The sequence below is a fragment of the Myripristis murdjan genome, chromosome 5 (assembly GCF_902150065.1).
Source record: "Myripristis murdjan chromosome 5, fMyrMur1.1, whole genome shotgun sequence".
In the NCBI taxonomy this organism is placed as follows: domain Eukaryota; kingdom Metazoa; phylum Chordata; class Actinopteri; order Holocentriformes; family Holocentridae; genus Myripristis; species Myripristis murdjan.
This window is the reverse complement of record NC_043984.1, coordinates 8,383,356-8,400,122: the sequence shown is the minus strand read 5'-3', so window position 1 is coordinate 8,400,122 and position 16,767 is coordinate 8,383,356. Positions and strand designations below refer to the sequence as shown.

Here is a 16,767-nt window from a genome sequence, read left to right as displayed (position 1 = left end):
GGCCTTCTTTTAAAAGCAAAATTTAACTTTGGTAGAGTGTTAGGTTGTATAGTTACCTGGCCATTATATGAGTCCACATGGTGGTGAAATATCCTCATCAGTTGCTCTGTGCTCCCCTGGGCTGCTAATCCACAATATGTATTTGTGTCAGTCTATTCTCTTCCATAGTGCAGCAAAACAGTTCCCACTTTTAATGCATAAGCAAATGCGAACAAAGCAGATTATACCAAACACAAGATGTCCCGGTGCCCATGTTTTGAGGAAATTAAACAGCACTTTTTTGTTATTTTATTACAGTATTTGAACTGAATAGTAGATCTGCCACGTAGTGTGTGCAAGAAATTTTCACATAGTAATCTTGCACCAGCAGGGTACTTTCACAGATAATTGTAATTACATGAAAAAATGGGTTAAGACTAGTCATTATAGAAAAGATCCCTGAGGCATTCCCTGAAGTGGGCCCACTTGTTTGAGTCTTATGGCAACACCATCACAGTTAATGGGGGGTTTCACAAGGAACCTACTGGGCCTCCCCTATGGCTGCAATCTGAAGAAAAAACTAGACCTGCAAGCAGGTATGAGCGGGTTCCAAACCCCCGTGCAAGTCGGACCCGGCGTCCCATGCAACCCATGCAAGTCGGACCCCCTGTGCTGCACGTCCCAGGCGAGTGTCAGGTCCAGAGCAGCAATGAGGGAGGCTTAACCAGCTCCAATGGTATCGCTCTGCTGACCCTCCTCCAGGGTCCAGTGAGAAAAAAATGCCCTTTTTTAAAAATTTTTCCAGTGTTGAGCCACACAAGCCAAACGTAGGTCCTGGTGTTGTCTCCTATCGGCCCCTCTCTGTGTTGTTCTTCTGTAACCTTTGTGATTGTAATGCCAGTTGTGACTGGGCTCACAAAATCAATTTCCTGTCTATCTTGGGCAGGGTTGTAAGAGCAGCTTAAATTTTGGAAGGGTCACACATTCATCCAAACGTGTCCAGAAGATAGACAATAAATTTATTTATGAGAGAGGCGTCTCAGCTTGGCAACAGCTGTAACTTCACTCTTACTGAGCTTGGTGCTCACGTTCCAGGGTGTATTCAGCACCTGTGTTTAAAATGCAGCTTGACGGCCTATTTAGACACAACTAGGATGGGCACGTTGAGCGTTACAAGCTGTTAAAAGATTGTAAATTGGCCACTTGGTTCTCACTTCAGGTCTCAGACACATGGTTGGTCTCCACCGTGTGACTAACAACCATGACCTCTGCAAAAATCAACCCAGACAGGAGCTGTCTGTCTGCTCAACACATGGGCTACTGCTTCATTTATGACCTGCTTTGTAGACTTACAGTAGAATATGCCCTATTGTTTAAAACATTTATTTCAATATTGTTATTGAAATATATATTCAAATATATTGTTTAGTAAATCAGTCAGTTTCATTAATGACCTTTAAGTAGTTATGTTTCAAATTATCTAAAATGGATGTATAACACCTTCCATTTAGTTGTTTTTTTGTCATTTAAAATATCATTCTTTTTGACAGCCTGCGTGTCATAAACATGACAGTGCACTTAAATGTGGCGCCACATTGTGGGGACTGAATTATGGGAAATGTTCTTTCTAGAGTGCTTTTTATCTGGACATCTATATGTTAAATTGTATGCACTAGGTAGTGTGTATTTCATCTTGATACACATCACTGGGGGGCTGATGGAAACAAATGCATAGTGCATGAATGCGCCTGGAACAGTGCACTATATTATCAAATCTAAATATTTCAAAAATAATTTATACGTGACCATGGTAATGACTAGGTAACTACACAACCCACACCAAAGTTCAGTTTTGCTTTTATTACCACTGACTTGATAAAAAGTTAGCATCCATTAATAGCTCAGCTGTCATTATTATCAACTGAAAAGCTACCACAACAAGTTTTTCCCCATCAGACAATGACGGTAAAGGGATTGTCCTTCAAGCGCACGGCTGGGGTTCAAACTGCTATTGTGGCAAGTAGCCACGCTGCTGAAGTGTCCCTGAGCAACACACTGGATCCCCAACAGCTCCAAACGTGGTACTCTGTAGCTGACCCTGACCTCTGACCTCCCTTTGGAGAGGGACAGGCAAAAAGTAAAATTCCTCCCCCTGAGTTTCACAACAAAAAAGGCCCTGTAAAGAAAAATAAGACACACACACAAAAAATCGGACTGTTAAGATATCCCTCTAAAGATTTATTTACTTTCTTACATTCCACTGTAACCCATTTGTTTCTCTCTCCTCAGGATATGTCGGTTTTGGAAGGAGAGTTAGAAATCCTCTTGGGAGAACTACATATCAAAATGAAAGGTACAGACACACACACACACACACACACACACACACACACAGGCATCCTGTCTGTGTACTCCTGTACTCTGTGTAACCTTAGACAGTTAATTGGAAAAATACAAACATCCAAACAATAAAATGAAGGGTACAGACATGCACATACACACACACACACACACACACACACACACACACACACACCACTGAGCGTGGTGTTGGTCCCATAGCAGTTTGCAGGTGATTGGTGATGCTATCTACCGTCTCTTTAACATGTGTTTTCACTTGCAGGGCTGATCGGCTTCGCTAGACTCTGCCCTGGAGACCAGTACGAGGTGAGTTTCTCTATTTAAAGACACATTTCACTTTGCAAGACCAACTTTTCAGCACGCACACACACTCACACGTGCACACACACACACATGCACAATACCAGTGTTTTACTTTTGTGCAAATCCTGATCCTTTTTTTTTTTTTTTTTTTGCTAATTATTTTTTTTTTTTTGACTTCTTTCTTGCTAATTTTCCAGGTCATTTTTTGCTAATTTGCAAATCACCTTTTTTTCCCTATGTTTTTGAAAGAAATCATGTGAAATTGGTGGTTGATGATGTCATATGTCTTGTCTTGATGATGTCACTGCAGGTAGTGGTGCGATTGGGCCGTCAGCGTTGGAGGATCAAGGGGAGGATCCAATCAGACGACAGACAGTCTTGGGATGAAGAGGAGATGGTCTTCCTCCCACACATACATCACAACTTTGAGATCAAGGTTGGAACGCACGCACACACACACACACACACACACACACACACACACACACACACACACACACAAATGTATAGACGGTATTGGGATGCTCGTGTAACATTCATACAGAAACTCAAGTATATGCAAACCTCTAGCGCTCTGCTGGACGTTTTCTGGTTTACCATTTACTGGTTTCAAGAGTTTTAGTAAAAGCCAAAATACCCATAATGCCCTATTTTGGTGCAGGCTATTAGGTTGACACATCTTTTAAAAAGTGATAACCCACATCTGTGCTGGCTGAAGGTTTTCCTCAGTGCCTTCATGGTACGACTGCTGTATAACAAATGCAGACTCATTTCCACCAAGTGTGCATTCGTCCATTGACATTTGTGTTTTGATGTGTGTCTCTGTTAGTTTCTTACACTCAGAGCTGACTAACCAATCAAATCCCTTCCTTCAGGTGACAGAGGCAAAGGGTTTGGGTTGGCTGCTGGTTGGCATGGTAACGTGTGCGAGCGCAGACTTCTTTGTGGCGAGGCCGCAGCTGATGTTGGTGGATATCACGGAGCTGGGAACCCTCAAGCTACAGCTGGAAGTCTCCTGGAAGTAGGGACACACACACACACACACACACAACTAGGAACCTTCAATCTATAATTAGAAATGCCATGAAAGTACCGTGCCTCCTCTGCATGTACTCATGTACTGATGCGACGTAAAGTACAAAGAAAAGAAAAAAGAAAAGAAATAAAAAAGATTTTATTGAGCTTTACTAAGGCAATGGACCTTTTTCACAGCAGCCATTTGGACATAAACAGCAGGTAAACACACAGGTGATACTTACGACATCAATTAAAATGATGTCCAATCAGGTCTAACAGAGCCAGGGTCCTGCGGTTGTTCATCCTGGCTCGCTGGAATACACTAATATCACCTGCTTGTAGTAGAGGGCAGTGTGATTTCAGGAGCAAAACAAGGAAGTCATGACGTGACATGAGCAGTAGCACAGAGGAGGTGATTCACACTGATCTGACTTCAGGAGGAGCATGGGGGAGAAAGGTGCTGTGCCTTGGGAGGGAAACAAGGTATGATGGTGATGTGACCTCAGAGAAGATTAGGAGGAGAGGTACAACTTTAAGAGTTAGAAAGATAAAGACCTCAATGCTCAGGGGGCAACACAATATGTTGTATATGAAGAGAAGAAAAGGGGGGTGATGATCTTGATGTTGATCCAGGTGGAGAATGGGGAGTTTGTGATGCAGCTTTGAAGAGGAGCAGAACAAGGGAGGTGATGTGGATGTGACTTCAGGGGGAGACTGGAGTGGTGATGCTGATATAAATGGGGAGATGAAAAGGGAGATGGCTATTTATGTTACTTGGGAGGAGAATGGGAAGGTAAGGTGTGAAAGGCAAAGTGGTAAAGAGGGGAAGTGCTTATATTTGGAAAAATATTGGATGGTGGGAACAGGTGTGGACCGTTAAGTGCACAATAGTAGAAAGGAAATACATAATTATGAAAATTGGAGAAAACGGAAACGAAAAACGAGAAATGAGCATCTTCTGTGTGGCCGCTCATGCTGTCCTGTAGCCCGTCTGTCTGCGTGCCTGCAGGAACTCGATATATGATGATTCAGATGAATGACATGTGCAGCTGGTCCACACACCGATCAGATAACCCAGATAATGACACATTTTCTCTTTGTATACTTTCTCATTCCTTTCTTACAGAGATGAGAAACCGAGAGGAACAGAGGGACAGAGAGAATAATTTAGTGTTAGGAGAAAGACTTTTCTCTCCTTGTTGTCTCTTCCACTCTGTAATTGTCTCTTCCCTGATAGTGAAATTTAGAATCGTGTACTGCCAGGATGATGATTTACAGAATTAAAGTTCGGCTATAGAAACAAAAAAAAAAATCTAATTTAAACAGCAAAAGATTATGTGTTGGATTATTGTATTTTGATTCTGTTGTTGTTATTTTCGTTATTTGCTGCCTCTCTCACTCTCTCCTGCTCTCCATCTCTCTCATACCTCTAACCTGAGCCAGATGTTGAGCAGCTGATTGAATATAATGTTTATCACACACACACACACACACACACACACACACACACACACACAGACACTCTGCCGTGCCCTTGCACCATGACGGATCACATTTCAGGGTTTAGAGAAACCAGGTGGAGGACATTTCATAGATTCTCCCCGTGGAGATGGAAAATCACCCACACTTGCACATACACACACACACGAGCAAGTGTGTGCGCATGCACACACATACACGCACACACACATACACATATGTAGACTTCTGTTGTCATACAAAGATGTGTACATGCGTGGTTACCCTACTTACATAGTCACATAAGCAGATCCTACTGTGGCGTACACAAGCACGCAACATCATTATGTTTTGCATAACAGTGATTTAGGGCCACTGTAAAAAATAAAAAAAAAAGATTTTGAGAATAAAGTGATGATGTTATGAGAATCAAGTTGTAGTATTATGTGAATAATCATAAAATTACAAGAATGAAGTTATAATTTTACAAGTCATAGTATTATAGGGGATGAAGTTATAATATTACGAAAGTAAAAGCTGTAACCTGAGAAGAAATACGAGGAAGACTCATGATTTACAAGCAGGAGAATAGCCTGTCTGCACGTCAGAATGAGGGATGTGGGGGATCTGGTGAATTTATAGGTTTCACAAATAATAATATACTTGTTCCTCTGGTGCATCAACACCAGATTATTCTAAGTGCTAGGACAATGAAACGATTGTGCAAGAAACTGCATTTCTATACAAAACAGAACCACACAGACTTGAAGGAAAGAGACTCTTACTTGAATATGAAATAGCAAGCAGTGGTCGTCAACAGATCTATCCATGATTACATTAAAGAGGATGTGTGGGCTCACAGGCGACAATAATGAAAATGAAAATTAATGATCCCAAAGGAGTCGAACTCCGGTGCCAACAAAGCCCCCAGTGCAACATGGTATATAGACTCATACAATAAACTGTTATCGTGATAAATGCCTGCATTGATGGATTTAGTGATTTGTGGTGTGGATGGAGACCCACATCTTCCACATCCCTCATTTTGTTGACCAAAGAGGCTGCTGTCCACTTAACTTTCCTCATAATAGCCTAAAATTCTCAACTTGCAACTTTAATTTCTGTAATATTATTACTTTATTCTTAAAACAACCTGCAACCTTGTTCTCATAAAATTGCAGCTTTCTTCTTGTCACATGATGACTTTTTTTCCTCATAGGCTAATATTTCACCTTTTTCCTTGTAAGAACATGACTCTGTCCTTGTACATCACATCACCATCATAGTTAAGCTTCTACTAGTGTTACTGCCAGAAGAAAACTTAAACTATCACTAAATTTTCAAAATGTCTTTTCAGGAATTGGAGTAAAATAGCAGTGCTAAACAGGGCAGAAAGAGTTGGCCCTAGAAGTTCACTGGTTTAGACACTGATATGAAAGTGGGAAAAATGAATGAGAAACTCTCCTCTTTTCCTTAACAACCACTGTTGAGGGGCCCTTGAGCAAGGCACTGAACTTCCAGCTGCTCTAGATTGGCTGCTCAGCAGCCAACAGTGGGAAACTGTGGCTGTACGGGGCAGTTTCCACGTCTGATTATGTTTAACTGTATGAATTTTAAACAGGGTGTTGCTGAGAAAGAGCATGCATGCTCTGGTGACCTTTGTCTCATAAATAGTCTCCAGAAAAAACAGCTTTTAGGAAATGGGAGAAGAACAGCAGATTTAGCTGTTCATGGGTGTGCTGGTAGGAAACTAAGCAGTGTGTTCTGAAATGAACCCAGGAATAGTAGAACCAAGGGTCACGAAACTACTCAGCAAAAAAACTGTGCAGTTATGTAAAAAGTTACTGAGTTATATGGTTTTCACGTAGCCACAGCTCTATCAGGATTCCCACAAAGGTCGGGAAAGTGACCAGACTTCTAAGAGACACCAGAAGTCCTGAAGACGTTTGGAAAAAGTCTGCAAACTCACTGTCACGCTGTAAATTGCTTGAACCCAAGACAAGCTCTGGACATTTTTAAGGATCTGCAAAATTATCAGCATCCAGATATCAATATTTAATTATTTATGTGGAGGAACCCTGGGGTGTTATGTGTATGTTATGTGTGTGTATTTTAAATTTTGTGTGTATGTTTGTGTGTGTGTGTGTGTGTGTGTGTGTTGCAGTCCATTTGACAGTAGTGAGAGGATGCGTGCAGTGTCTCCCAGCAGGCAGTCGGTGTCCAGCAGAAAAGGTTCAGTCTACAGCTGGACAGCACCTAGTACCCCATCCTTCACTGAGAAATACTTTATAGTGAGTACACACACGCACACACACACACACACGCATACGCAGAAAAAAATATGTGCCATTGCAGCGGGTATCAGTTTACCAGTTGATAGCTGAGGGGTATTACAGAGCGCAAACACGCATACACACACACACACACAAATATATGCATGATCACGCCCTCACACATAGTAGAGACCATTATAAAAGTACCCATAATCTATCTATTTACTTGTGTAGTCATGGGTATTTAACTGCAATCTCTTAGTCCTTAAATGCTCTTTATCAGATGCTTTGGATAGTGTTGTAGTGTTTTGTAACAACTCCACATCCATTTGGATCCACAATGACTGTGTCTCTCCAGTCCATGGTGCGTCAGCTACAGGACTCAGAGGGCTCAATCCCATCACTGGTGTCCAAAAGTCGTCCCGCCAGAGGAGGAGTGTCCCTGCTCAGCTACCTGTCTGACCCCTCCCACACCACCATCATGTCAAACCACAGCCCCCAAAGCCCCACCACTCCAAGGTAAGCAGTGCTGGTGGTGACTCAGAAAGGGAATATTGAAGTGATTATCATATCGACATTTGCCAAGTCAGTGCTTGTGTCATTGTTGTAAATTGGAGTTTAACAAAGGGACAGCTACTCTGGAGGCACAAATAATCTCAATGGGTGGAGCCAAAGACACACAAGTTTCCTGGCGTGATTGGCAACAAAAGAACTCAAAAAATTAATAAAAATTTTGAACTGCAGTGACATCAGTTTTTCATGTTAATGAATAGTATAGTATTCATGATGTTGGACGGTCGTCAGGCTATGTAAGTAGTCTGCCTCGACAGCTATAGCTGAGGTTCAGGTTCAGCAACTATGTTGCAGCACGCTAAACACAAAGAAATAATAATTTCTACCGACAAAAAATACCCAAGACGAACATTAAATGGAACTTAAAAACTAAAGGCTAAAAACTAACACGGCCGTGACCAGGTGAATACTGTCATTTCAGCACTGATGTCCATGAAGAATAATAAGTCTGGGGCTTGGGCTGGTTTGAAATTCACATCAAATTAGAGTTGTACACTGTTTTGTTTATTTTCATTGTATGTGGTGCCCTCAATAAAAGGGCAGCAGTGGCTTAAATTCATGACCAGAATATAGAGAAAGGAAAACTGAGATAGGAAATAACACACATGGGCACTTTTTTAAAATTTGTCATTGTGAGCACATATTTTAACCAACCAACACTCTAACCTCCACAGCCTCACACGGACATCCAGCTACCCGTCCAGCACCAGTCAAGGCACCAGTCTGGGCGGAAGCCAGACCCAGCTGTCTGTGGGAGAGGAGGAATCCCTGGAGGTTTCTACAGAGGACAGGGAGATGAAGAGGACTAGGGGGGAAAGGGAGGAAGAGGAGGAGTGGGGAGGTGTGCCGGATGCTTCTTCCACACAAATGGAGAGTAAGACAGGCTCCCTGTTGGCGCTACAGAGGTGAGGATGAAATCAACCAAACGATATTTCATTTCTTTTGTTTTTGATTGTTTCTCCATGTGCAATGTTTTAGAAAATAAGGATCTTATCACTAAGGGTGATATTTGTCACCAAAACACAGGTCTAGTACCCCAGACATCCTCAGAAAGAACACAGTTGGAGAGCTGCCAGAATCTCAGCCCCACCCAGGCCTCAGCGAGAGCCCTGACCCAGGACAGGACACCAACAGCGGGCAGGTGAAGACTGCAGAAAGTCCTTCTCTTATGGAAGTAGAATTGGTGCAGAGATGCAAAATTACACATGGTAATGCAGATTAGTTGCTATCTATGCAAGTGGTTTGAATATAAGTGGTGAGACACACCTTCAACCAGAGGACCAGGGTTCAAGCTCTGAAGTGTCCTTGAGCACGACACTGAATCCCTGAAAATTCCCAGACAGTATCAGCCTTTTATAAATATAAATGCATTCCAGTGATAATGCTGTCCAACAATTGGTCTAGAATCAGTTCTGCTTTATTTGGCTCTTCTCCTCTCTTCCAGTCTCATCTCCCTCTGTTCTGTCCATGTCTATTGCTGTCTTTCTGTCTCTTCTCTTCTCCACTCTTGACCTCCCTTCTTGTCTCATCTTCTCTCTGTCCAAATCAAACTTGTGCTTTTCTGCATCTGTTCCAGAAGTCCCCAGAAAGTCAGCCATCTCCTGACCAAGCGCCAACCGCACCATCTGTCCAGCCCTCATCTTTACCCCCGAGGCAGGGGGTGAGCGGTACCCAGCGCAGGGCCCAGGCGCTCAGGCTGGGAGCCTTGACAGCAGAGCTGGAGAAAACCTTACAGAGCCTCAACTGCTCTGAGAAGGAGCTGAGAACCCTGGACAACCAGATACTGCACCTAGCAACCATATTGAAGGTATACATGTCATGACAGTGCCTACAGACTCATACACTCGTACACACCTACAAACACACAGGCACAGACATACACATACACACAAAACCTCTCAGAAAACACTGAAAGCCCTCTGCTACCAGATGCTTCACCCAGGAACAATGTTAGCATAATAGCACACTTTACTGAGGTGTTTAGTCAGAGTCCATCTGCCACCTGTGTCCATGTGTGTATATGGATGCGTGGGCACATATGTGCATGTATTGATATCTGTTTCTCCAACCAGAACGACCTGTCCCTGTTGAAGAGCTCGTCGTCAGAGGAGACCCTCGCTGTGGAAGAAGTCCTGGGCAGTTTTGATTTCCTGTCACATGACTTCAATGCAGATGATGACATTTCCTGTTTGGGAAGCCTGAGACTTAAAGACAGTGGGTGAGTATAGATAGACAGACAGACACTTACAGAGTGGGAAAGTCATTGCTGATTAGCGGACAGTTTTGGAAGTAAGGTTCCAATGGCAAAAAATCCACTGCGCTTCAGGCACAATCTACCATAACTGGAGATCAGTTTTGTTTCAAAAGCAGAGCTGCTCCTGGATTAACCTTGTGTGTTGTGAGGATGAATCTGGACTCATCAGATGTTTCAACGGTCAAACATTTTAGGAGTTGTAGTCCTGTTTATTATCACATCAGTCAGTGTGGGCTACTCACTTAGACATCTGACCCTCAAAACATCTAAACTCCTCCACCTGACCTGGTTTTAATGATGATCAGAGGAAAATGTGGAACATGTTTTGTTAAACCACAGAAACTGAACTGACGAGAAGCGGCGTGGGCCTTTGGTTCATGGCAAATCAGGGTATTTCCGAGTGGGAAATGGCTTTAGGCATTCACTGAGTCACTGCTTCAGCAGGAGAGCTTGTTGACGTTGGATTAGCTAACGGTTCTGATGAGTAAAGGAATTCTGAAAATAAACTTGTGGCTCTTGATTTTGATTAAAATAAAAAACATTGTTTTTTGGAGTAGTTTAGCCTCAACTGGTAGGTCTCACAGAGAACAGAGAACAGCCTGTCACTCACCGTGGTTACAAGGTGAACTATCAAACTCTTCAGTAATGCTAGTGGAACTGGAGAGTGGGAGTCTTGAACACCCAGGGATATGTAAGCATTTGTACTCTTTAGATTGTGATTGTGCTTGTGTAGCCACAAAAAAGGTTTAATAAACCTTTTGAGACAGATCAGAAGAACAGTATTATGTGATTTCATTAATTCAGGAATCAATAGCAAACCACAAATCTCTCGAAATAGTTTAAAATTGAGTTTCATGTAAACATGTAAATGCTGATATGATAAATCCTGACTCTCTCTTTCAGAACCAGCATGGCATAGTGTGTTCTATTGGAAATAACCCACATCTACTTATTTATATCCAACAGGATCAGTTCTTTCCAGCAAAGTACTCTGAGGAGTCTGGGCCTTCTCTCCCAGGACAGCCAATCAGCTTCTGAGGACGAGCTGGCCATCTCGCCACTGACTTCTGGGAACTGGAGTCTTGACCAGGCCCTGGAGACTCACCTGGACATCTGCAGCATACTGCTCCAGGTATATATTTATACTATATGATATAGACCACACCTGTCTTCCAGACTGTAAGTGAGTTACTGTCCAGCCTGTTATGGGCTACATTCACATGCTCGGTTTTTCTTTTTTTTTTTTTTGGATGGCTATTCATATCTCTTCAAGAAAGTATCTGATACTGATATGAACTGAGAGAAAAGAGGCATGTGTACAGAGTCGCAGCAACAAAAGATATCACATCTGTCTTTGTACCATACAGGTAGGATCATACCTTAAAGTTCTAACTGAAGCACAAGTGACGGTGGTTATTTCATTTACTCAGATGAATGACATATGGTTTACCTTGTATTGTCACATCATGCTGACAGATTCTGATTTTTGCATTTACATACAAGTAAGTCTCATGCCTCGGGATCACATCTTGTACCACATACCCAGCTTGTCAAAACTGAGAAAAAATGTGAGTCCATTCACGTTTTTGCCATTTAAATTGACTAGAAACATCAGATCTGTGTCACTTGTGAGGCAAAAAAATATGTATAAATGATACTTGTGCAAAGGTCGCTGAAATACATTTGCTGGCGGTGTTCAACCAGAGCATTAGTTCTAATACACTAGCACACTTTGAGGTGCCACAGGCCACAAAAATCAAACAATAAATAGTTTTCTTGTGTAAGGCTCGGCCTTTCCGGGCTTTCCAATGGGCTTGAGTCTGTCTCTTCCACCTTCCCACCAACACTGGACCCCTCCTGCTGCTTATTATTACAATGAAATACATGAATATAATTTTTCCTCAGGCTATAAATACAGTAGACTGCAGTCTCTCTAAGAGGGACCTGCTGGAGGAGATGGCTCTCCAAGCTGAAGTCCTGGACAGAGTCAGTTGTCTGCTACTGGAGAAGAACGACACCATCTCTGCCAGTGACAGTCAGTACAATCTCTCTCTCTCTCTCTCTCTCTCTCTCTCTCTCTCTCTCTCTCTCTCTCACTCTCTATCTACCTACCGTATCTAATAGCACTGCAACTTTGATGTTGTTTAATTGACATTTTGGTCAGTGGATAATTCCATTTGCACCAGCATTCTTTGGCCCTATTGCTGTGCATTTAATTTTACAAGGCTTTAAAAGTAATTGAATTGGCTTAAATTTGAATTTATGAGGTCTTAATGTAAATATAAACATTTGATCTGATTGCCAGACCTCTGCCAGAGCAGAAGGCCTAGAAACTTGCCACCCCCTGTCACTTACTGCATATCTCACTGACGTTTTCCAGATCTAACCTCTTGGAGCCTCTTAGTGGTGACATTAAACATTGCTAGGGCCGATTTCTGGCTGTTCTAGTGTGATTTATTTATTTTTGTCAGAGTCACTCAAGGTTTTCTGCCGCAGATTAAACTGATAATGTTGTTATCCCCCGTATCCCCTGCTTTATTTTGCACCTCCTCTCTCTAAGCAGTACTACACCACTGTAGGTAAATTTCATGCTTCTTCCCTTCCTCTTCAGTCCTCCCCAAGACCCAGAGAACGAGGGATGTGCTGCTGTTCTGGGAGGAGTGTGTGGACAACAGCAGCTCTTCTTTCTGTTGCCATGCTGACAGCTTCTCCAGGACGCTACGGAAACGCTACACACACAAGGTCAAGGCCAAGCAACCCGGCCAATCAGAAAAAGGTACGGTAGTGAAGAACTAGTTTATATTAGTTGTTAAAGGGAAAAAACACCTGGATGCTCTTACACTGCCAGATATCATCAATCCATGACACTCAACAGTCCAAATAGTTATTTGGATATTATGCCTTGTAATTTTTTTTAGTTGTACCTGCTTTCCCTCAACCTTCCTTAACTATTTCCATTTCAGTTGGTAATTTCCTGTTTCCCAGAATGCCTCCAGAGAACATTCATGAACTTGCTGAGCTTTGACACTTGTTCTGGTGTGTTGAGGCTACTGTCAGTGTAGGAATCAGTATCTCTGCCTCTTCAGTGATGGATTTCTCCCAGCGTGATTGTTGGGTGTTGCTGCAAAATCCAGAAAGAAGTTCAAAATGTCTAAATGTTAGCTGCAGGAATAAGAAAAATACCTCACCAAACACCAAAATGGGTCCAAAAATACAGTTGTTTTGCCAAGAGCTGTTTTTTGCTAGTGCTGACAAGTACTTTGGGGTGGATATTTATTTTAAAAAGCCTGGGCAACCGAAGATGTTGGCTCCGGTGTGTAGGAGAAATACTACACTGACAAGTCAAGCGAACACATCATTTTCACTCCCTGGCTAAGGTGAAAATCCCTTTCCCCTCCTCTGCAGTGTTTTCCCAGCTGCTGCAGCAGGTCCAGGCGGGCTGTCGGATGGTGCCCAGCCCGCGGCCCGTCTGTAGCCCAGAGAGAGTCACCCTCTTCCAGCTGTCAGTGTACCTGAAACGCTGGGGCATCCATGATCTGGGAGAGCACATCTCACGCCTCTCCAAAGAAGGTAGAACTGACCATTCATACAGTGGAGACTTTCAATCAGATACAAAATCATTATCTCATCACATTGTCCTTTATTGAGTCTGTGATCTGTATGTGTGTGTGTGTGTGTGTGTGTGTGTGTGTGTGTGTGTGTGTGTGTGTGTGTGTGTGTTCGAGGAATGGCAGAATGCTGCTGTGAATGTGAGAAAATTCCAGACATTCCAGCATATACTAAAGCATCTGGACCATGTCTGTCAACGTTACTACCAATGGTCACACCAAACAAAGTGACTGTGTGTGTGTGTGTGTGTGTGTGTGTGTGTGTGTGTGTGTGTGTGTGTGTGTGTGTGTGTGTGTGCGTGTGTGTGTGTTTGTGTGTGTGTGTGTATGTATGTGTGTGTGTGTGAGAGAGAGAGAGGGAGAAAGAGGGACAAAGTTTAACTCTCCTTCCCAAAACTAGTTATAAAAGTATATTATAATTAAGGGAAAATGATTTGTGCAGGCCTCGAGGCCATTAGAGGTTAGGATTTAGGGAATGAATTTCTGTCAATGGAATGTCCGTATGTATGTGTGTGTGTGTGTGTGTGTGTATGTGTGTGTGTGTGTGTTCTCCTAACAGCCCCCAACTCTAGAGGTCATAGCTCTCCTTAAAGGCTCTTTTATGTTTCACCAAACCACATGGTTTAACTTATTGCTTAAACATGGTCAAACATGCACTCTTCCTTCTTCCTTCCTCCTTTCTCTCCTTCTTTCCTTCGTTCCCTCCTTTCTTCCATCCTTCCTTCACAGTCCCTCCCTCCCATTTCCATGTACGGTATTTAGATATCTGCTGTTTGTAAAACTATAAACCTGTTGTTGGAGTGCATTGCATGGAACTTGTAAAACTGCCAGGCTTCATTTATCTGAAGTGGCTTTGAGCACCAGGTGGGTGAGGCTGCAACACAGGAGAATGGGACAACTGACAGTTTAGATCAGAATTAATGCACTTTTTTGTCTGGGATATAAAATACACTATATGGACAAAAGTATTGGCCCACCTACACATTACACCTGCAGGAGCTTTTCTGACATCCCATATATATGTGTACACATACACACACACACACACACACACAAACACACTGACATGCACACACACACACACACACACACACAAACACACTGACATGCACACACACACACACACACACACACACACACACACAGACATACGTATGTGAATGAAGAGAATGGTGTTTGTTTAGTCGTAGTATAATCTATTGTATTGTTGTCTATCATTATTAGTATGTTTTTTTTTGGCAAATTTGTCAACATATTGCTTTTTATTCCTGTTGAAGTGATCTATTTTACTTTCAGGAGCTCTGACATAAGACATGCTGGCATTTGTGTGTTTCAGTGTACATTTTATCAGCCCTGAGGAGTCCCAAAAGGAGGCAGGCTTTAAAGAAGCTGAGGGGGCGGGGCGTCGTGGAGCTCCTCCCACTGAGCAGCACACTGCAGACGCTGGCTGCCCTGCAGATCGACCCCAACCACAAAGTCTGCAAAGCTGCAGCCAGCTGCCTCTGCAGGGCGGCAGGCTGCAAGGCCTTCAGGACCAAGGTATCGCCTGCTGTCCCCCCCAGGCTCTTTGGGCATGAGAGGAGGGTGATGCAAGAGCAAAAACACTCTTTAACACTTTTTACCTTTACAAAACCTTTACATTCAGGAATTTGTGCACCAGTTTCGTTAAAAGTGGCATGAGGAGCATAAACAGAATAGTCAGATAAATTCAGCTAATTTTTGGTGCTGAGTTGGTACTCCTGGCGTTTTCACAACACATAAACTACATATCTACTAACAAAAGGTTAGTAAACACTAACATGAGGTACAGCAGAGCACACAGAACAGAGCAAAACATAGATAGATAGATAGATAGATAGATAGCTAGATAGATGAGATGAATAGGAGGGATGACTGGTGAATTGGCTGAAGCGATAATAATAGATAATGCTAATTATGATAGAATGTGAGTTAGTGAGCTTGACATAATGACATGTAATTATTCATTCATACATTCATACAGAGTTTCACAATACCAACTTGTTCCCAACTCACTTTAACACACAGCAGCTTAAAACTTTGTAGCTGACCTATTAACAGGTGTAATTTATTTCATAGAACGAAATGTCTTACTCTCCTAGGTTTATGTTAACCACAGACCTTATTTTCTGCATAAATCAAAAAGCCTATGGGGGAAAAAAGCATTGGAAATCTGGCAAACTCATTGCTTAAAAATGCTAACTCACTTCCAGGAGTTAGGACTACAAACTGTAACCCTAGATTGGTGGGTGGAGCGAACGTTTGTTGTCTCCTGTGTTGTTGTGGTTGTGATCTGAGGCTCAGCAGCACACCCACTCCCTCTCTCTCCAGGCTGTGGTGTACTACACAGAGAGTTTGAAGCAGACTGACGTCCAAACCCAACAGGCTGCCTGTCTGGCTCTGAAGTGCCTTAGGGTGAGGAAGACACACACACACACACACACACCTGGACAGATCTTTTTTTTTTTTTTTTTTTTTTGGCCTTAACTGATATACAGTCAGCTGCCTGCTATCAGTAGCTCACAAGGTCTGTGTGTGTGTGTGTGTGTGTGTGTGTGTGTGTGTGTTGCAGGCGACAGAGAGTGTGGATCAGATAGCAGAGTTATGGAGGTCAGCAGATGAAGATCTACGCAGTGCAGCCAGAGAGACAGTGCTCTCCTTCGGTAAAAACACAGAAACATTAAAGGGATAGTTCACCCATTTTGAAAAGAAATGATATAATTTTCCTTCCCCATCCAGCTGTTCTGTAGGACAGTGGTGGGTCTATCTTCCTCTCAGTGTTACTGAGTGCTGGATACTGGCTGGATGCTCCAAATGCTAACTGTTAGCCTCCTGCTATTGAGGTGGACTTCCCCCCAGCTAACACTCTGAAAAAATATTATTTGTTTTTAAGAATAACATAATAGCTGGTTGGGGGCAGGGG

At 42.7% G+C, this 16,767-nt stretch overlaps 1 protein-coding gene across 2 annotated transcripts in view; it reads left to right on the top strand.

The window, feature by feature from the left end:
• Positions 1–16,767, top strand: part of ripor3 (RIPOR family member 3) — a 61,635-nt gene that overhangs the window by 43,718 nt on the left and 1,150 nt on the right. The window contains exons 8-24 of one of the 2 annotated variants that reach the window (XM_030050605.1): positions 2,269–2,332; positions 2,603–2,646; positions 2,954–3,079; positions 3,519–3,664; positions 7,283–7,409; positions 7,750–7,910; positions 8,639–8,869; positions 8,991–9,105; positions 9,541–9,771; positions 10,037–10,182; positions 11,185–11,350; positions 12,124–12,253; positions 12,830–12,994; positions 13,624–13,788; positions 15,163–15,365; positions 16,176–16,259; positions 16,417–16,507. In XM_030050605.1, the coding sequence (XP_029906465.1) occupies positions 2,269–2,332; positions 2,603–2,646; positions 2,954–3,079; positions 3,519–3,664; positions 7,283–7,409; positions 7,750–7,910; positions 8,639–8,869; positions 8,991–9,105; positions 9,541–9,771; positions 10,037–10,182; positions 11,185–11,350; positions 12,124–12,253; positions 12,830–12,994; positions 13,624–13,788; positions 15,163–15,365; positions 16,176–16,259; positions 16,417–16,507 (2,395 nt within the window). Of the gene's footprint in view, positions 1–2,268; positions 2,333–2,602; positions 2,647–2,953; positions 3,080–3,518; positions 3,665–7,282; positions 7,410–7,749; positions 7,911–8,638; positions 8,870–8,990; positions 9,139–9,540; positions 9,772–10,036; positions 10,183–11,184; positions 11,351–12,123; positions 12,254–12,829; positions 12,995–13,623; positions 13,789–15,162; positions 15,366–16,175; positions 16,260–16,416; positions 16,508–16,767 lie in introns of both variants that reach the window. The other variant, XM_030050603.1, reaches the window with a different exon arrangement.